The sequence below is a fragment of the Onychomys torridus genome, chromosome 22 (genome assembly GCF_903995425.1).
Source record: "Onychomys torridus chromosome 22, mOncTor1.1, whole genome shotgun sequence".
In the NCBI taxonomy this organism is placed as follows: Eukaryota; Metazoa; Chordata; class Mammalia; order Rodentia; family Cricetidae; genus Onychomys; species Onychomys torridus.
This window is the reverse complement of record NC_050464.1, coordinates 41,908,757-41,930,423: the sequence shown is the minus strand read 5'-3', so window position 1 is coordinate 41,930,423 and position 21,667 is coordinate 41,908,757. Positions and strand designations below refer to the sequence as shown.

Sequence of the window (21,667 nt, the reverse complement as noted above, 5' to 3'; positions counted from 1 at the left end):
GAGAGGCATACACATGGTGCACAGACATACATGCAGGTAAAAACATATCTTTTAAAGTATCTTTTAAAAATCAGGAGGTTATAAAATGTCCTTTAGTAACTTAAGATCTGGAAAATATATCCTTGCTGTTGAGTTTTGAATCTTGGAAGCAATAATATTAATGTGTGTGTAGGTCATTTTGACCTGTAGTAACTTAGTAGCTTCATATAAATAATTCCTGGTGGTACATATATTGGTAGAAGGTGAAGCTGTGAATATCTCAGGTATAAATACCAATTCAATTTCTATTAAGCCCAGTAAATTAGGTACAAAGAGGGAAAAATAAAATGATTCAGGATGGTGTTGGTTTTTAAAAGCTTCTAGTTAATGGTCTTCTATTAAGTGAAAGTGAAAACAGACTCCAGGGGAAGAAATTCCATGCAGATTACAAATAAGTGACCCACAGGTGAGATATCTAAACAATTGGAAGTCACCTGAAAGCTTTGGATCACTCTGATGTAATTGGACTGATTCTCTTTTGACAGAAACACAAGGCATTTTCTGTGTCCCTTATTGATACAGTTGAGACACTGCTACCCTCCGTTTAATAACTTTGTATGATCTGAGCTAGAAGGTTGATTTCATAGACCAAGGTCCTGTGGAGGTGGACTACAGATGCCTTTAGAAAAGACCCCACAGATTAGCAACTGTTTGGTTGCCTCATTTTCATATGGGAAAGTGGAGCCTTGAGTGGCTAAGTCAACAACCATACTTTAGTACATGCAGATGGATTTTAGTCCTAGGGGTGTGTTTTGGTCGGCTTGTTAGGATACTTTAGGAGAGTTTTGTGGAAAAAGAAATCTAGAAGTTTGCAGCTCCTCCATACAGATTGGAGGCTTTGACATGGCTGCTTACCTCCTGTGCTCCAGGGTCCAAATCCTTATAACTCCCTTTGCTTTAGACCCATTTCATCTGTTCATGCCACTTTCTGTACCTTTCTGAAAGTGTGTGTTATGCAGAAAGTCAGAGGCAGTCAAAAGAAACAACCACCAGCCATCCTCATCCTCCAGCAGGCCCAGGAGTCTGACTCTTTTTGCTTGTTGTCAACTGTGATGAGGCCTTGAACAGGTCACGCAGGTTCTCTGAACTTTGGTTTTGTTATCTGTCAAAGAGGCGCCTTTTAACCATGCACAGAGTTTTAAAAAATTCATAAGAAGAGCCCATAAAATCAGAGTTAATATTTTCTTTTGTATTAGGTATGTTAAAATTAAATGCTGCTTTGGGTTGGACTTGATTCATGCCTGTAATTCCAACAACTGGGAGGCTTAGTCAGGATGATATCCTGAGCACAGGCATGAAAGGTCAGCCTGGAACCCGTGTGTGTGTGTGTGTGTGTGTGTGTGTGTGTGTGTGTGTGTGTGTGTGTGTGTGTTGTTAGAGGTGAAACCAAGCACATGCCAGACAGGTGCTTTAGCGCTGAGGTACTCTAACACATGCACATCTTACATATGCTTGTTCCTTTTGCTCATATTATTCTCCTTTTTCTCTCTCTTTCATTGTTTCATTCAACAAACATTTATTGGCTACTTGGCGTATGTTAGGGCCTGTAGATGGATATGGGTTTGTCTGTGTATATCTAGGACAGGATCTTGCTATTTAGACCCAGATGACTTCTTACTTTCCATCCTGCCTTCACCTCCCAAATACTGAAATGATGTGAATACCATGCTCAGTGGTGCTGGGCATTGTAACAAAGTCCTATTCCTAGGGCTAGGGATGGTTCAGGGGTTAAACCATTTGCTGCTCTTCCCAAGGATCCAGATTTGATTCCCTGCATCTATATTGTGGCTCACAACCATCTCTAATTCCAGGTCAGGGGATCTGTTGCTCTCTTCTTGACTTCCCCAGCATCATAGGCAAAATACCCATACACATAAAATAATAAATCTTTTTTTTTTTTTCAAGTCAGAGTTTCTCTGTGTAGTTTTACTGCCTGTCCTGGATCTCGCTCTGTAGCTCAGGCCATCCTTGAACTCACAGAGATCCGCCTGGCTCTGCCTCCCCAATGCTGGGATTAAAGGTGTGCTGCACCACCACCACCACCACCACCACCACCACCACCACCACCACCACCCAGCTATAAATCTTTTTTTTAAAGTTCCTGTTCCTTTGGAATTTATGTTCTGGTGGAGCAAGTAGACTTTTTTTTTTTAAATAAAAAACAAAGTATATGATAGAGCTATGGACTAAAATGTAGCAATGTGAGGAGGATAGAAAAGAGCAGTCATTTTAGATAGCTTTCTAGTGTAAGAAGGAGCCAAGCAGAGATTGGTCCAGGTTCAGGGCACCACAAATGTGTGCTAGGCATGTTCAGGGATCAGTGAGAAGCCAGTGTGCAGGGACTCAGGAAGGGAGAATGGGGAGAGTGAGCTCAGGAAGATGGTGGTGGGATTAGATCCTCAGAGGCACCTTGGCTTCTAGCTTTGGGATGGTTACATCTGCCCTGCATTCTTGCTGCCACTGCCGCCGGTCCTTCTGTGAGGTGTCTTCTCCACCTAACTTCCACAACAGGCCTTTGGCCACACAGCTCCTTAATTACTTAACCAACTAGGCAGTAGTTTTCTCTTACCAGAGTCTGTCCTGACTTCTTAGTAACCTTCTTTAGCCTAGGGATTTCATCTGTTCCTTTCTATCCTCTGAGATGCTTTGTACCTAGTCGGTGCAAATGTTTCATGAGGCTTTGGCTTCGGGTGCCAGCAAGAAAAATTTGAAAGTGATATCTAGGAAAGAAGTGACAGGAGTTGGGGATAGACTGGATGTGAGAAATGATGTGGGGTGAGTTTGTGGTCCTGGGAATAGTGATGTCACAGACAGAAACAGGATGGTTAGGAAGGGAGGCTAATTTTAGGTAAGTTGATATGGAATTTTCAATTCTAGTAGGATATGTATACAAAGTTTCCAGAATAATTTGAGTATGTCACAGTACACTGAGAATGTTGGCTTTCTTTGTGGCTGAAGTCATGATTTGGAACAATCTCTCCCTCATATTTGTAGCTCCCAGGAAAGGGGTTGACAAACAGTCAGGGCTTACACTAATGATGAGGGGTGTGTAGAGAACAGAGAAGGTTCTGAGTGAATGTGTGCTGTTGACACAGGCACAGCCTTGTCAGGGATCCCAGAGCCTCAGGCTCAGAGTTGGCAAAGCCTTCTTGGGAAACTTAAGTGCAAGTGCTGATGATATGTACATAAAATGTCTACCATAGCTTTCTCCCCTGGATATTTAAGGCCTGAAGACTGTGCCCTTACAAAGACCGTTCCAGCTGAGATCGCTAAACCTGTCTCCTTGTTCATCTGCATATAATAATCATGACTCCTTGTTCATCCGAATGCAATAACCCTATCTCTGTTCACCTCTATAATAAACCTTTTGAGCTTCTGGGAGTGATGAGGTCTCTCCATCAGAGAGCCCAGTCCACCTGACCCCAGCTTTTCTGTCTGAGTGTCCATCTGTCTGTCATTTCTTCATTCCCTTATCACTCCAGTCAGATCCCAGTCCCTGGAGCTGTGCAAGGACATGGCAGGGTTATGTGGCACATAGCTGTGTTGCTCAGTGTGTAATGACATAGGCTTTGGAATAAGTCCTGTGAGTCTGAATCCCAGCCCTCATACTCTACCTGTGCATCTCAACCGAGCAGCAGCTGTGAGTCCCAGTGTCCTCCTGTAGAAAACAGAGGGAGAAAAATCTCTGTGGCCACTGAAGGTTGACGCTGACAGTTTTCGGTGTTTTAATGACTACTTATAATCTGCTATTGTGACACATCTGTGTGTGATGCCCTGTATAAGTGAGTTCTGCCAGTACGTAGGGAATGTTGGATGCATACTGCATCAGTTAATAATGTCTGCATCTGTTATTAGGATAGTAACCTCTACTGCCGATTATATTAGCAGCAACCAAAATAACATTAAGGTGGAGTTGGGAGTTGACAGGTGAGTTGGATAATAAATGATAGTAGTATTACATGGTATTTTGTATTCATGGATTAATCGCTTTCCATAAGATGGAATCAGTATACAAAAGATGAATAAATTCAGTACCTATAGTAATATTTTATAGTGATACAATTAATGCTATTCAAGCATGATGGTCTGTGCCTGTAAGTCCAGATAAGCTACTCAGGAGGGTGAAGGGGAGGATGGCTTGACAAGAAGACCAGCCTGGGCTACAGAGTGAGACTGCTCTTTTTAAAAAGCAATCAATCGCCAGGCGGTGGCACACGCCTGTAACCCCAGCACTCGGGAGCAGAGGCAGGCCGATCTCTGGAGTTTGAGGCCAGCCTGGGCTACAGAGTGAGTTCCAGGAAAGGCGCAAAGCTACACAGAGAAACCCTGTCTCAACCCCCACACACACCCCCCACCCCGCAAAAAAAGCAATTAATTTAGAGAAGCAAATACAATTTATATTTAAGTTCATTTGGGGCAAAGTTTCTGATTTTTTTTTTTTTTTAGTTGTTATATATAAGTGTTTTTTCTTTAAATCAGAATGTTTATGGCCTTTCAAAAGATTCATTTATTATTTATTTTATTTATGTTAAGTGTGTCTGCTTGTATGAGTTTAGGTGCATAGGCATGTGCAGGAGCCAGTGGAGGTCAGATCCCCTGGCACTGGTGTGGCTAGTGGTTGTGAAATAATTTCTGGCCTCTGGGGTCAGATCTTGAGTGCAAACCGGGAGCCATCTCCCCAGCCCCTTTGTAGCTGTTTGATTCGGATTCTTGCCCTTTTTATTTCTCCATATAGCTCACACAAATCTGAGAATTGTTGAGAGGTTTCCTAGCCAGCCTGTGGCTGCCTGTGGAACTGTAGCTTTACTTTTTTGCTGTCTAGTAGATGTCGTGGCACTAAGACCCAGAAACCTTGTGCTCTGTGTGGCTGGAGCTGGGCTGTGCTCATACTGAAGGGAAGGAAGTCATTAGTGCAGACTGAGCTGTGGAGTTAGGTTCTTGCAGGATTTCCTTCCAGCCTTTCCCCACTAAGGTTCTTGGGAATTTTAAAAAAAAAAAAAAAATCTAAACACACAAACCAAGTTTTCCTATTTACCGTGTTCAGGGAAGGTAGGCATTTCGGATGGACAGATCCGATCCCAAGTTGTCTGAGAAGCAGAAAACTGCGCAAAGAAGCTCTGATTACAGATCTTTGGAATTTTCTTTGCTAAATTTTACAAACGAGAAATACACCCAGAATTTGGGAATTGCTCCAGGCTGCGTGTGAGGGTTTCATTGCTTGTCTAATCCTTTTCGAGAAGAGAATTCGCCAAAAGGGGCTTGGATGGCAGGAACCCGGCCGGGTTTCTGTGGCAGCTCGTGTTGTGGGTCTCTGCTCTGAGGGGTCTGCGGCCGATCCGAGAGCTCCTGTCGCTGGCTGCGGGGCCCTTTCGTAAGCGCGGGTTGGGGAACATGTCCCGCTCAGGCCCGGGTGAGCCGCTGGCTGCTGGGACTTCCTAGCCCCGTGGGAGAGTGTCGTGGCCGCGGCTTTGAACCGAAGACGAAGACTGTCCTCTCCCGGGCTCTTCCTCTCGCTGCGAACACGGGAAAGAACTAGGGGGTGCAAGGAGGCAGCATGACTTGCAGTCGCCACCGCCCTGCATCTGCCCCCAGCCCCCAGCCCACATCTTGATGCGCCCCGGGTCGGCTGTACAAATATGATGAAATGGCAGCCCCGGAAGAAGGTGAGTGCGGCGGCAGCGGGGCTGCGGGGTGGGGAGGGCCCGCGGGACCCCCGAGGCCATCCGGTCCGTGCGCCCACAGCCCGCCAAGTTCTTGCCTGTAGGCGCGCGCGGCCGGGCGGGGTGACAGCTGAGCCCCAGCTCCGCATGCTGGGCTGGGGCTGCGCTGCCCGCCCCGTTAGGCCCGCAGGTGGGCGTCGGAGCGCCCCCTGCCCCGCGGGGATCGGCGTCCGGGCTGCTGGCAGCCGCTTCCCCTGGGCCCCGCTGGGGGGCGGGCAGCCCGGGAGCGAGCGCTGAGCGGCTCCCGGCGACGGCCCGGCCTCGGGCGCAGGGGCTGCGGCGGGGCCGCTGCAGCGTTCAGCGGCCGCGTGGGCGAGTGCGGGCGAGCCGGCCATTGTGCACCGCGTGTGTGCATCGATCGTGGGCAAGGGGGAGGGGGTACTTTGCTTTTTGCAAGATTATTTCCTAATATGGCTCCTTTGTTGAGAACTGAAGAAAAAACATCCAGTGGTTCTATCAAAATAAATTGCTATTGGTCCCCAAAATAACGTTTCTAAATGTGGGACCCGTCCCTTCCTTGGGCCACTGAGGGAGAAAGACAGCTTTCTTCAAGTTGTTAGCAACCGTATGTTTGGCCAGGGTTCCCCTTTGCAAACTTGCCTGACTGCCACTGTTAGGTTAACCCAGCGGTTTACAGCATAGCGGGACTTTCCCTTCAATACCTCATTTGGCCATGGTTTTTATTGACATTCTTGTGAAGGAAAACACAGCGAACTGAATGTGCTGTGCCCCTCCCCAGCCGTGACCTGTCTCTGCTAGCAGCTGTCTGGTGTTTCACTCAACTAGCTAAACTGATTCTTTCTTTGTGCCATGATGTGTGATGTTGAGTTTGACATCAGAGCTGAAATAGAAATCATGTGTGAAATGCTGAGAAGACACTGTGCGCTTGTTTGACTGCTGGGGAACACAGCAGACCCTGCTTCATTATAGCCTGGTGAACGGAAAGGTTTCCTTCAGCATCTAATTGATTCGATTCTGTCCTGTGGCGGTCGTTTCTGCCCCAGCCTAAAGCCAGAACCACTCATGTATTTGTTCTGTTCTCCTCGCAGGGCTTCAATCAGCGATATTGGTTTAGGAGATTTGTGTGTCTATCCCCCCCCCCCCATTAAAACAGAGGGAAACCCCATATAATCAAACATCTTACACAGATGCTGCCTAGTCCTAGAGTCTTCTATATTTGTATAATCTTTATGAGTAGTTTAAAGATAATCTACAAACTGTACAGTCACAAATGTCTGGTTTTTCTATTTTAACCAAGGTGTAGTAACTCATATGGTTATGTCAGTGAAAGCCCCTCAGGGTACTAGTATTGCTTGAACCACAGAAGTATTATTCTTGGCAGCCAGGTGGATTTCTGGACTCTGGAAGATTCTATTTCAAGCGTTAGGATTCACTGCAGTATTTACTCACTCCATGATGCTTAAATGGCTATACCAGAAGATTGTGTTGATTTTCTGTATTCCTAATCACAAGTCATCATGTTATAAGGATCCAGATATCAATCTGCAGAGTTCATAAGAGCTGAGCTATCTGATCCTGTGTCATCATTTGTTGGTAGCTTGAGAACAATTCTTCACACTGGAAGTGAAAGCTACCTTGGGAAAGATGCTATTCAGCTCCAGTGGGCACCACCAAACAGACTCGGTTTATTTTCTTAGTCATGCCAGATTACTCACATGATCACACCATTGTCATGATTTCTGGCTGGGTCTGCTAACACATTTGTGGTTGTACAGTCACATGCCAAACTGATCCATAGACTCTTCACACCCCATTGGTGGGATCTGAACAGAGATAGGGAGAGCACCCACAAGCAGCTGCCTGTCTGGGCTTTAGGGTTTCAGTTGATTGGTAGCTTGGGTCTTAGGGTCTTGCCAGTCACTACTAGTTTGGGCTTTTTTGAATTCTGGGTTTTTGGGTTCTCTATAAGAGAGTAGCTATAAATTAAAGATTTCTTTGTTTCTAACTGAACTTGGAGCTGGGGTACATGATTTAAGGGGAGTTTGTTGCTCCTCTTTACATTGTTAACTTGGTAGATTAAATACTCAAGACAAGGTTTATGTGTGGGTCAATCTATAGTATTCTATTTGGGTATGATATCTTTCACAAAGGAACCTTCCACCATGGTTTATCAGGTCCACACCACACCTCACCACGCCACACCCCAGTATGAGTCTTAGAGGGCCTTCCAAACATAGTGGGCCTCTCACCAAGAGTTAAACACCTAAAAAAAAAAAAAAAGAGAGAGAGAGAGAGAGTTAAACACTTTCCTAAAAGAAATATTCATACGTGTATACTAAACTTCAGACTCATCACATTTTATATATTAAATATGGACACATTTTTCTTTATTAATCATAATTCAATTGAATGTGTTAAGTGAAAATGCAAGATTCTGAATAATTGTCCTGTTTTGTGGTTGTGGTAACATTTTCTGTCATTCAGGTAGCAGCTGGCGTTTTTTAAGCACCTGCTGTATGCCAGGTGCCTCTGGTTGGCTGTGCATTTGTTCAGTTCTTAACTAGTAAGGAAAGGGCGTGCTGTTTGCATTTGACAGATAAAGAAGATGGTTTAGAGAATTGGTTTGACTTCTAGGGCTACAGCAGGGCAGGGTGAGAACAGGATTGAGACAACCTTCTTTCCTTCCATACCACTGTACTTAGGGATTTTGATGATTAGGCCTTTTTATCTGAGATAGAACCAAGCAGGATGTTACTATAGACAGAGCTTTGCGTTTCTACTACCAGGATGCTTACCCCATCCCTCATCCCACTTTCCCTTGGAGGAACACAGTGACTTCAGCTACCTGGGAATTCTAAGAGCATTTATAGTCTATGGCTTTTGAGGCCAATTTCATTTACTGGCTGGAATCATTTTCTTTCTCCCTGTATTTCTGTCTTTTTAACTGTTTATCGGGCCTCTGTGAAGCTCTAGCTCTTTATGTTCAGGGACCTTATGTTTTGGTTTCAAGGATAATATAGATGCTCAATAAATATTTATTTTGTATAAAAGTAAATAACTACTACTTGGTACTATCACTTGTGTTTTTAGACCTGCTACTAAAGTTGATTCATAGGTTTGTCTCTAGTGGGTTATTGAAGAGCACCAGCACATTTTGTCATTGGCTTCTAATCTTTACGGACAACATCAGAAAGGGGGCAGCCACTCTCCACAAAATCTCCCTAGAAGTCATGATTAAGACAGACATGTTTAATGTAGTACCAGGCTCAGTAGCAGAACTATCCCCAGTATCATGACTGTTTTATTTATGTAACCTAATTGGCCTTGTAGAATACATTGTTTCCTGTTTTACATAAGAGGCTATCATGAGGCACATTGTTTTTATCTTGTATTTACAGAAGTGATAGTAATTAAAACTTCAGTCTCGTAGGAGCATGTTTGTTTACCACTATGAAGAGATTTCTAAATCCAAGGATTAGTATTAGATACCACTGTGTCAATAAGACTCCAGTCTGAACGTCAGAAAGCCTCTCTGATTAGATTTTTTCATTGCTTATCTAATGTTATTTTACTGTTCACGCATAATAAAAGATTATTAATAGGAATGTGTCACATAAGCTACATTAATTATGTAATTTGAGAATCTTATGATGTATTTATCTTGTTATACTTGTCATGTTAATAAAATATGAATCTGGCTTATCTGTTTTATGTAAGCATGTGGAGTAATGAGTTTCCTTGTGACATCTCCATCCTTTGTGTCCTGCTTTGCTGGGGGAGGAAGAGGAGGGAGCAAGTAAGAGCTCCATTGAGAAGCTTGTTTGAAGCTTATGTGTAAGATCACATCCTATAGATCTGTGTCTTCCAGTGACATCACTTTTATGAAAGAATATATCTCAGATCCCTACTCTATCTCTGTGATGAAGTATTTTTTTTGTGGATTATAACATTAATTTCAGATTTTAATAATCTGTACTTTGGTGTTTTAGTATTTATTACCTAGTCATTTCTGAATTCTTTGCAGTTGGCATTCCTGTGTCACTCATCTTGGGACTCAGCTTGTTTAGTGGCATAGGATCATGTTAGCAGTCGTATGCAGGCTACTCTTCATAGCATTTCTAGGTCCATGCAGCCTGGAGACACAGGCTCTGAGCCAGCAGCTCCCTTGACTCATGTCCTTGGGAGTCATTTGCTCCTTCATGTCTGACTCCTCACTGAGTTTATCACCTTCTGGATCTATTGTAAATGGCATCCTTATGATGTTCCTTTTTCTGGTCTCTTTTCCTTTTCATTTCTCCTTCTGATTCCTTTCAAGTAAGTGCTGAAAGACATACATATACTTACTTATCTTACTGACCTTGTTAAAGCCCTGCCCTCTCTGCATGCTCTGGGAGAGGCACACAGTGGGGTAAGTACATGGTGAGCCAGACAGAAGACATGACCTGATGTGGTCTGTCACTTGCTCTCTTCTCCCCTGAGGCCAGAGGGTTCTTAGTGGTGCCCACTCATTGTTCACTGTCAGTGTATAGTGCCACATTGTAGCTTTTACCTTAAAATTGCAATTCTGCAATTAAGTTTATTAAAAAGAAGAACCTGGAAACAGACAGCTGTAGTGTGAATTCTCCACTGATGAGGAAACTCTGAAGCTGGACAGTAGTGAGGATCCAGCTCTGCTCCAAGCACAGCTCTGTGGCCAGTGACTTCACTCTTAGGAGATCTTGTCTGTGTTAAGGGAAATGGCACCTTGTGGTGACAATGTGTTCCTCAATATATCACGCACCCTAATAAACTTATCTGGGGTCAGAGAACAGAACAGCCACTAGATATAGAGGCCAGAAAATGGTGGCACACATGCCTTTAATCCTAGCATTCCAGAGGCAGAGATCTGCCTGGATCTCTGTGAATTTAAAGCCACACTGGAAACAGCCAGGCGTGGAGACTCACGCCTTTAATCCCAGGAAGTGATGGCAGGAAGCAGAAAGGTATATAAGGCGTGAGAATGAGGAACTAGAGGCTGGTTAAGCTTTTGGCTTTTGAGCAGCACAGTTCAGCTGAGAGCCATCCAGTCTGAGGAAACAGGATCAGCTGAGGAACTGGCAAGGTGAGGTAGCTGTGGCTTGTTCTGCTTCTCTGCTCATCCAGCAGTCACCCCAATACCTGGCTCAGGTTTGGTTTTATTAAGGACACTCTTTAAGATTTGTGCTACAGCACCTGGCTCTCACAAGAATGCTTGGCAAGCTGAAGTCCTCGATGCATTTTCACATAGCACAACTGTACCTGGCCCCTCCTCCTCCTCCTCCTCCTCCTCCTCCTCCTCCTCCTCCTCTTCTTCTTCTTCTTTTGAGGACAGGATCTCATTTGCTGGCAGAACCCCCCTTCCTTGGCCTGCTCAGTGTTCTCATATTCTTCATTCATCTTGATCTTGTCATTGTTTTGTCATGGAGCTTGCCTTTGCTTTGACAGTTCTATTGCTGGGCATCACTTATTCCCTCCTTTGACTATAATTGTGTAAGCCACAGTCCTGGCTCAGCTCTTCAACTGCCCGGGTGTCCATCTCCACAATTTTGAGGGAGGCGGTAGGCACCCAGGAAGAGCTGAATGAGTTACTGCCTGAATGAATGCATGCATTAATGGGATGACTTGGTAAAATTCTTTGACTTGCTAGTTACAGGGAGTACCTAGTTTACAAGATTATGTCTGCATATTTCTTAACCTTTTGAGAATGACATATTGCATAGAAGTGAGGGTGCCTCATTAAAAGGATAATCTGAATTGTGTACCTATTAAAAATATAGTCACACTCATGGGATGGCAGCTTCATAATGCTGTGCATCTAGTAAGTATCACCAAGACACACACTTGCTGATGAGTAGTCTCATCTCATGTGAACTTCACCTCAGTTGAAACAGGGAAAAACATTGACTACTGACACATTTCACACTGATCATGAGACATCAGTGCATCAGTGCCATGATTGTGAGCTGCCATATTAAATCTTTATTTTCTTCAGTCCTCAGTATTTTATTTGTGTGATGTATGTGTATATATGTGTTTGTGTATGTTCGGGTGTGCATAAGTGTGTAGAGGCCAGAGCTCAATATCAAATATCTTTCTCAATCACTGTTTGCCTTATACTTTAATACTTTATCAGCATATATTAATTGTTCATAGCAGTGGGCTTCACTGGGACACCTTCATGCCAGGTATATGTATTTCAACTGTATAACCCTCTTTGCCCTTTATCCTTACCTGCCCCCTACCATTCCTGATAACCCCTTTGCTTTCCTGTCTGCCATTTTCTTTTTGTGTGTGACTCAGTGAGGTTCACTGGATTGTTTAAATTAACATGTAGGTGAGAGTAATGTCTCCACCCTTCACCCTTAATTGCATATAAATCCTCAGGGAGAGATGAGGCCTGTGAGCTCCACCCCTCCACAACCAGATGTTGGCAGACCCTCACTTTAGTTTGTGAGGAAGGGTCTCTCACTGGATCATTAGGGTAGGTGGTAGGCCTGCAGGTCCTGGGAGTCTCCCATCACTGGGGTCATTGATGTCCTGGAGTCACTTAGCTTTGAGGTCAGTGCCGGTGATCTGACCCTCATTCTGGGTGCTGTAAGCACCATACCCATGAGTTACATCCCCAGCCCTGGCCCTAAACTTGTTTAATTCTGTGTGTTGGGTAGGGAGTGGTCATCTATACAAGAGTCAGGAACGTTGGAGCACTTTAGTTGTATAGATAGATAAGAAGTGAAGGACAGAAGAGGTGAGGAAATCTGTGTTGGCACCTGTGCTGTCCAGGCTGAGCCAGCAAACACATCAGTGTGAGAGGTACAGAGTTTAATTGGCCCAGTGTGAAGAAGGAGCCCCAGAGCTGCCTTCCTTTGGCTGGTCAGTCACAGAGATGACATTATGGGGGATCCAGGAGGAGCAGGGAAAGTCTGACCATTCCAGCTTCCCCAGTGCCTGCATGTGCTGTCAACAACAGCGCCTGCCCCAGAAGCAAGACTGCGTTCGCTGATGTACTAAAACTGTGGAGTTTATAGAAAACTCAGAATCATTTCATTTTCCATGTTTCCAGGATTCACAGGACACGTTGGTCCTGTGCTTTCCTCACCCCCGTTTAAGGTTTTGGCAGCTAAGAATTTTCACTTTTTTTTTTTGTTGTTGTTGTTTTTTTGTTTTTTTTTGAGACAGGGTTTCTCTATGTAGCTTTGCGCCTTTCCTGGAGCTCACTCTGTAAACCAGGCTGGCCTCGAACTCACAGAGATCCACCTGGCTCTGCCTCCTGAGTGCTGGGATTAAAGGCGTGTGCCACCACCACTGCCTGGTGAATTTTCATATTCTTACATGGCCAACCTCTTTAGCTTTGTTCCCTTTTTGGCGTATTTGTCCTTTAGATTATTCAGTTAGTGTTTCTTGTTATTTTTTAAAGCACTTTGTCCTTTTTGCACATAGTTTAAGGAAAAAAATATAAAATTGTATCCTTTAACACATACCTTTTGTGTAATAAAGAACATGTTTAGAAAAAGTTCACAAACTAATCTTGTCTTTTTTGTTTTTTGAGACAGGGTTTCTCTGTGTAGTTTTGGTGCCTGTCCTGGAACTCACTCTGTAGACCAGGCTGGTCTCGAACTCAAAGAGGTCCTCCTGGCTCTGCCTCCCAAGTGCTGGATTAAAGGCGTGCGCTATTGCTATTGCTGCTGCTGCCACCGCCACCGCGGCCACCACCACCACCGCCACCACCCGGCCTATTTTGTCTTTTTCTTGTCTGGTTTTTGCTTAAGACAATGACCTTTACTTCTGCCCATTCTTCTGCAAACAAAACAGCTACTTCTTTATAGTGAGTACAAGCATCTGCTGGCGGACATCTTGGTGGTTCCATGTTAGATTGCTGGAAATAGCACACAATAAACAGAAATGTATCAGCAACTGTGTGTTGTGTGCTGACTCAGTGTTTTGGGAGTATACCCAGGAGTGCTATGTATGATCACATAGGAGTTAGTTTAAAAATTCTCCCATCCTCTCTCTCTCTCTCTCTTTCTCTCTCTCTCTCTCTCTCTCTGTCTCTCTCTCTGTCTCTGTCTCTCTGTCTCTGTCTCTGTCTCTGTCTCTGTCTCTCTCTCTTGTGTGTGTGTGTGTCAGAGAGAGAGAGAGAGAGAGAGAGAGAGAGAGAGAGAGAGCGAGAGCGAGCAAGCATGTACCTGTGGAGGTCAGAGAAGAACTTGTGGGATTGGCAGCTCTCTTCCTTCATCATGTGGGTCCTGTGGACTGGTATGCGTCCTATGGAAATCAGCACAGAAGCTCCTCAGAAAAACTAAGAGTAGGGCTGGGGAGATGACTCACTGGCTAAGAGCACTGGCTGCTCTTCCAGAGGACAAGGGTTCAATTCCCAGCACCCACAGGGTGGCTCACAACTGTCTATAACTCTAGTTCTAAGAGGCCCAACACCATCTTCTGGCTTCCAAAGCAGACACCTGGCAAGTAGTACATAAACATGCACACAAGAAAAACATCCAAACACGTTAAAAAAACAAATAAACAAAACAAAACAAAAACCGTCAAGAAAGCTAGGTGGGTAAAAGCACTGGCCACTAAGCCTGACACTAAGGTCTCTGCTCCACTTTGAACTGAGTGTCATATGGGATGGGAGATGTGGACTAGTTTGACTCCTCCAATGTGGAAATCCAGCTCTCCCAGCACCATTTGTTGGAAATGTCTTTTCTCCAGCGTAGGTCTTTTGTATCTTGGCAAATATTAGATGGCTGTAACGTGGGTTTATTTCCATCCTGTCCCGATGGTCTGTGTTGCTGTTTTGTGCCAGTGTCATGCCGTCTTGTTAGTATGCTCTGTAGTGTAATAGGAGGTCAGGTTTGTGTTATCTGCAGCACTGCTCTTTCTGCTTAGTATTGCTTCGGTTATTCTGGGGCTTTGTGCTTTCATACGAATTTTAGGATTGAAAAATATTTTAAGTTTAAAAATAGGCTGAATAATAGAGTTAGTCATTGAGTAAATGAGAACTTTGTCCATTATACTTACCTGAATTATGAGCTCATTGCTGCAACAAGTCCCTGTTAGCATGCTTTATTTTCTCCATGTTTCCATACCTGGAATCCATACTGCACATCCACATTTTCATGATTACCTTGGGTTTGGTACCAGAAAAACTGCACTTACACCCATCTCCATTGTGTAGTTTGTGGAGTAGAGAGTAACCTGCATAAATAAGATGGTACAGAGCTGGGGCTGCAGCTCAACCAGGAGAGTGCTTGCGTAGTTTGCATGGAGCCCTGGCTTTGGTTTCTAGCACACTACCAGCCGGGTATGGTGACATGTACCTGTGATTCTAGCACTCTGAGGGGAGAGAGGGTGGATCAGGACTTTAAGGTAACCCTGCTCTCTGTAGTGGTTTGAGAGCAGCTTGAGCTACATGAGCTTCCCCTCCCCCCACCCCCAAAAGGTATGATTTTGGTTGAAGAAAAATAAATGAAGAAGAGTAGAAAGAAGTGTACTAGTGATGTTTGTAGTAGGAATCTTAGAAGGTCTTATTAAGGGCTGGAGAGATGGCTCAGCCATTAAAGGCTAGGCTCACAACCAAAAATATAAGAAGGTCTTATTAATAAAATCAAACCTGAGGCCAGTTAATGGGGTGAACGCTGGAAGATCAGAGAAGCAGAACAAGCCACAGCTACCTCACCTTGCCAGTTCCTCAGCTGGTCTTGTTTCCTCTGACTGGAAACCTCTGAGCCCTCATCAAGAATGAATCAAAGCTGAACTGCTGCTCAAAAGCCTGAATGCTTAACCAGCCAAAATGCTTAACTAACTTAGTTCCTGGTCCTCACGCCTTATATACCTTTTTGCTTTCTGCCATGACTCCCTGGGATTAAAGGCTTGCTTTCTGGGATTAAAGGCAAGTGTCATCATGCCTGGCTGATTCCTATGTGGCCTTGAACTCACAGAGATCCACAGGATTTCTGTCTCTGGAATACTAGGATTAAAGGCGTGTACTACCACTGCCTATCCTCATGTTTAATATTGTGGCTGTCCTGTTCTCTGACTCCAGATAAATTTATTAGCTTGCACAATATTTCGGGGAACACAATACTACCACAGATGTTAGAGTCATGATCTTTGTGGACAGCCTTATACCTTTATGTTTTCTTCTCTTTCTCTCTTTCTCTCTGTCTCTCTCTGTGTCTCTGTCTGTCTGTCTGTCTGTCTCTCTCTCTCTTTTGAGACAGGGTCTCACTATGTATCTCTGGCTGTCCTGGAACTCACTATGTAGACCAGCTTATCTTGAACTCACAGAAATCCATTTGTCTCTACCTCTCAAGTGCTGGCATCAAAGGCGTGTGCCACCACACCTGGCTATTATTTCATTATCATATTTTTTCCAAAAGTTATTAGACTGAAGAAATAAAAGATAAAACTGAAAATTGCTTTCAAAATTATTGTTAGTGACTCTGGCAGCCTTGCTAGTTTGAATTGTTCACGTTGCTTAAGTGTGATCATCTTGGCTATGTTCAGAGGTGGTGAAGGTTGTACCTTGAGCGTGTATCTGAGCTTGGTGAAGAGTCAAGAGTCACCCAGATCATGCTGGTTTTGAAGGCCTGAAGGGGTCATAGAGAGTTGCTGAGGCTTGGCACTGTGAGAGGTCAAGAGAGGCCATTAGTGAAGGAACAGCCTCAATGGCAGTTGAAGGCTCAGAATTGAAGGGGTCATGCAGAGAAGTTGAAGCTTTGCATCATGAAGAGGAGAGGCTGTTGGTGAAAGTGCAGCCCAGTTGCAGCAGAGGACACAGCATTTTTGAGATGCCAGTCTATGGGATGACCACAGAAGTGGAGTGCAGCCATCCGGAGCCTAGTGGATGAGCTGTGTGCTTTGGAGAGGGCAGAGTTGGAGAAGTGACCCAAGCCCTTTGGAGGAGCCCAGAAGATCAAGAGTGGATCCCAGATATTGGACATTAAGTTATTTACAGTGTTGGAGTTTGGTTTTGCTTTGTTCAGATTGTGACTGTGCCCTGGTTCTTCCCTCTTAAAGTATCAACCTAATTTTGATTTTTGCAGGAGCCCATAGCTGAAAGGTTTGAACTTTTACAAAAGATTTTGGGTATTTCTCCCTCCCTTCCTTCCTTCCCTCCCCCCTCCCTCCCTCCCTCTCTCCCTCCCTCCCTCCCTCCCTTCCAATCTCCCTCTCTCCCTTCCTTCCTTCCTTTCTCCCTCCCTTTCTCCCTTTCATTCATGTATGTATGTATGTATGCATTTCAGTTTTTTGAGACAGGGTTTCTCTGTGTAGCCCTGGCTGTCCTGGAACTCACTTTGTAGACCAAACTGGCCTGGAACTCACAGAGATTTGTCTGGCTCTGCCTCCTGAGTGCTGGGATTAAAGGCATGTGCCAGTACCACCCGCCTAAGACTGAACTTTCAATGTGTTTGAATTTGTAAAGACCGTGGGACTTTTAAAGTCACTTACGTTTTGTATTATGATAATTATGATATTAACATGCCATCTCGGAGCTAAATGAGAAAGGAAAGGTTCCAATTGAAAAGTGATGTGTTTGTGCATCAAGCTGACAAGGGGTCAGTTGTCCTGGCTTGTTTTCTGTCAACTTGACACAAACTAGAGTCATCAGAGAGGAGGGAGCCCTAGTGGAGAAAATGACCCCGTGAGATCCAGCTGTAGGGCATTTTCTTAGTGGTGGGGGAGGTCCCTGCCCATAAGAAAGCAGGCTGAGCAAGCCAGTGAGCAGCAGCCCTCCATGGCCTCTGCATTGGCACCTGCTCCAGGTTCCTGCCTTCACTGCTCTTGACTGTTACATGGAACTGTGAGTGAAATAAACCTTTTCCACATTGGGTTATTTTGTCATGGTGTTTCATCAGAGACTAAGAGAGTCACCCAGCAGCTTGCTAAGAGATGGGTTCCATATAACCACATGATGGAGCTGGAAGAGAGGATTGGGAAGATCAGAATCAGTCTCTGCAGCCTGGCCACAGGTAGAGATGGGTCCACTCTGGTTGGGACCTCAGGCAGCTGAGGCAGAGCATTAAGAGTGACTGCACCTTTGCAGACAGGACAAGAGTGCAGGTTGAAGCAGAGATAGGGGGAAGATGCTGATCACAAACTCCACACACTGAATAACAAAGAAAGACCAATCTAGGTCAGTGTGGACCAAGAATAAGGGGGAGAGTAAATTCCTGAGATAGAACAGTGTGTGAACAGTAAGCATTTGGTACAGATTCAGAGTAGACCTCACTGGTAGGAAGATCATTATCCCAATGTTGTCATTGCTATAACTATTTCTGCTGACAGCTGTGGTCCTCAGGACCTTTAATGAACTATATAGATGTTGTATCTCTTATAAGGCTTATGGAAGAAACAATTTAGAGTGACTAGGCTATTATAGAACCAGTGTTTCCCCCAAAGAACTGTAACTGGGCAAATTATGCTTGCTAATTTGGTAGAACTCTATAACTTCATTTCCAAAGTAAGTCTGTAATATTTATTTACACTGCCTCATACTGGATTAAGAATGGATAGGTGAGAGTGTAAAATTTTTTTTAAGATTTATTTTTAATTATGTGTGTGTTGGGTGGTGGTGGCATCAGCCCCCCAGGAAAACAGCCCATGGAGTTTCCTGTTGAACTCTAGCAGTCAGAAGGAGGGGCTTCTGTGTCAGTCTGGAACTACGAAAATGACTTGAGTGTCATGTGGTGACTATATTGCGGATGCAGCCCCTTGCTTTCACCCCGAAAGGCCACACTATGACTAGGGACACGTCTCCCAGCAATACTCTTTCCTGATGCCATCAGTTTCGCTGCGTCGGTAAGCAGATCACATTGAAGTGACCTCCTCCACCAGGCCTGCTCAATTTCATCATCTGGAACTTTGGATAACCTCTACTAACCTTGGCAGGGGCCTTAGAAAAGCATGTCACAAATGCTGAAGCAAGTGGGTTGATGAGACAGTGATGGGCTCTGTAGAGGGAGCTGGACATCCAAACCAAACAGGAAGACAGCGGCAAAGGAGAGACTCAAACTCCAGTGATGAGAACTTCATTGCCTCCACTCAATCAGCAGACACTCCCTGGGACCTCTATGTATAAAGACACATCCATACAAATGGCACATCTACAACAGCCATGCCAACTCCAGAAGGTAGCTCTTTCAAAGGAATTTCTTTCAACACAGTCATTTTTTCCCAGTTTGGACAAAATTCAAAAACAGAGGTTTGCTTGCCCGGTTCCAGTGAGAAGCACCCGACTCCGGCACGGGCCTTCGGAGAAAGAATGGAGTCACTGTGCTCTCTGTTGGACAGACTTTCTAAAAGGCAGACAACATATGGCGAGATGACTCAGGAATCTGTAAGGTTTAGAGACTCTCTCTACCTACCAACCCCTGTGGTGGGCATGCTCACACAGTCTTATTACCAAGGCATATGCACATGCATTTTCATTACACTGGGCAGCTACAATGCCCCAAGTCGAGATTCCTGACAGAAAAATGACACGTGATTGCTAATCTACATATCGCACAGAGCCAGGGACACTCTAGCAGCTCAGAGACAAAAACCTCAAGCCTTTTCAGTATACAGATCGGGCAGCTGGTATGAGTCTTACCCCAGGAACCAAAAGCCAGGCATAGCTGTGGCCTGTAAAATACCAGCCACCACTTCTCTGAACGTTGCTCCTCTCAGGGGCCTCCCAGCAGCTTCACAGGGTTCTCCTCACATGCTAAATATAGGTCTACTACCTTTTGTCTGCCTTACTAAGAAAACCCAGTTTTAAATAGCCCCCCCCCACACACACACACACAACCTACCATGGTGGCAATCTCTCAAGATTTGAGCAAAGAAGAGTTAGTAGGGAAAACCTTGAGAAGACAGTAATTGGGCCATTGGAGTTTCTTCTCACTAATTATCCCTGAGTGGCCATTAGCTGTGTAACCAAGGAGGAAAGTGTGTCAGCCTTCGGCGAAGCTGTCTTCAGCGTCTTATGGAATGTACCCGAAGCCGCTGTGTAATTAACTGCCAGGGAAATGCTGAGTGAGTAGAATGAGGAAACTATAACAGACTCAGTTCAACCCTCAGTGACATCACTGGAACTGCTTAGAACTTCAAAATACTCACAGCATGCACTCCCTTCCCAGAACCTCCAGAAAATAGGGTTTTGGACTAGTGAAGAAACAAAACATCAGGCCACAATAGAGACTTACAATTACAGATGTTCAGCCGGGCATGATGGCTCCTGCTGTAATCTTGGCTAAGGTAACAGGGTTGTCACAAGATCAAGGCCAGCCTTGGCTACATACTAAGTTCCAGAACAGCCTTGGGTACAGACTGAGACACTGTCTAAAAGAAAAAAGTCAAAAACCAAAACCAACCACTACCAAGGTTGGGGGGAGGAGGGAGGGGGGTGTGCTACAGAAACTTTCAGCAACACAACTGCTTCATCTCAATGCTCACTGAACTTACAGGAACCTGAATGCTGGTGATACTCCATGTGAGGCCACACAACACTTCAGAGCTTCCCAAAAAACCTAAGAGCATCACACTCTGGAGTCAGACATAGAAGAAAACGGAAGGAAGAGAAGTAGGGAGGAAAAGAGATGGAAGACTCTTAAAATCTTGTTAACTGCTCTGGAATTGAACCTTAAGATGTATTAGCATATTCTTATGTACTAGCAATTAACAGTATCGAGCACCTGTGTGTGCCTATAGAGAAGAATAAATTCCAAACCAATTCCAACACTGAAATTATTAGATTCCTAATTAACATGGTCTAACCTGTCCCCCATCTTGTTTGGAGGAGCCAAGGCTACCTCTACATAGGCAGGAAGGCGTCTGGAGAAAGTTGTCTTTAAAACTGACTGGCACCAGGTGTGGTGGTGCACACCTTTAACCCCAGAACTGGGGAGGCAGAGGCAGGTGGATCTCTGTGAGTTCCAGCCCAGCCAGGGCTACATTGTGAGGCCTTACCTCAAATTAACAAACAAAGACTAAAAAGACTGGGCAGTCACAGAGAGCTAAAAAAGGAAGTGTAACCCTACACAAGAATCACTGGGATAGACCCTGGGAGAAGGGTCCAAACAGATGTACTATTTTTAAGATTATTAAAATGGCCATCCAGGTTAGGGCTACCTTCTACCGAGTGTTCCGGTGCTCTTAGGAAACTAAAAGCTAAAGAGCCATGACTATGCACCCTGCACAACTACCTGAAATCACACTTCTGGACTCCATCTCCTCTTGCAAAGTCATCATTTGAGGGGGCTAGGAGATGGCTGAATGGTTAGGAGAGCTTGCTGCTATTCCAGAGGACTAGAATTCAGTTCCAGCACCCACACTGAGCAGCTCGTAACTGCAGTAGCTCTAGTTCCAGGGAATCCAGTGGCCTCTCTGGCCTCCATGGGCACCTTCCTATCCTAGTTTCTTTCTCTGTTGCTGTGATAAAACACCCTGAGCTAAGCAGCTTGAAGAGAAAGGGTTTATTTCAAGACAAGTCACAGCCCAGCACTGAGTGACAGCAAGGCACAGACCCTGGGCAAGAATCTGGTGACAGGAAGTAGAGTAGAGAACATGAAGGAATGCTGCTCACCGGCTTGTTTCCATGACCTGCCTGGCCACCTTTCTTGTATAGTCCAGGCCCATCTGCCCATGGGTGGCACCATCCACAGTGGGCTGGGCTCTCCCACATCAATCTCTAACCACGAAAATGCCCCAAAGACAGGGTCACAGGTCAATCTGATGGACATAAATCCTTAACTGAGGTTCCCTGTTCCCAGGTGGCACTAGTTTGTGTGAAGTTGACAAAAAAGAACCAGCACAGTTGAAAAAATAATAGTTGTGTACAGTGGTGTGTGGTGATATTTTGTGTGTGCTCTAACAAATAAAGCTTGCCTGAAGATCAGAGGGCAAAGCTAAGCCACTAGTTAGCCATAGAGGCCAGGCAGTGGTGA

The 21,667-nt window shown here is 44.8% G+C and overlaps 1 protein-coding gene across 3 annotated transcripts in view; it reads left to right on the top strand.

Annotated features, from left to right (window-relative positions):
• Ttc28 (tetratricopeptide repeat domain 28) overlaps window positions 1-21,667 on the top strand; it is a 417,040-nt gene that overhangs the window by 87,184 nt on the left and 308,189 nt on the right. Inside the window, exon 1 of one of the 3 annotated variants that reach the window (XM_036171627.1) lies at window positions 4,969-5,702. The exons of the other annotated variants lie outside the window; for them this stretch is intronic. Coding sequence (XP_036027520.1) covers window positions 5,676-5,702 — 27 coding nt within the window. The 5' untranslated portion in view covers window positions 4,969-5,675. Of the gene's footprint in view, window positions 1-4,968; window positions 5,703-21,667 lie in introns of those variants that run through there. 3 annotated transcript variants of the gene reach the window in all.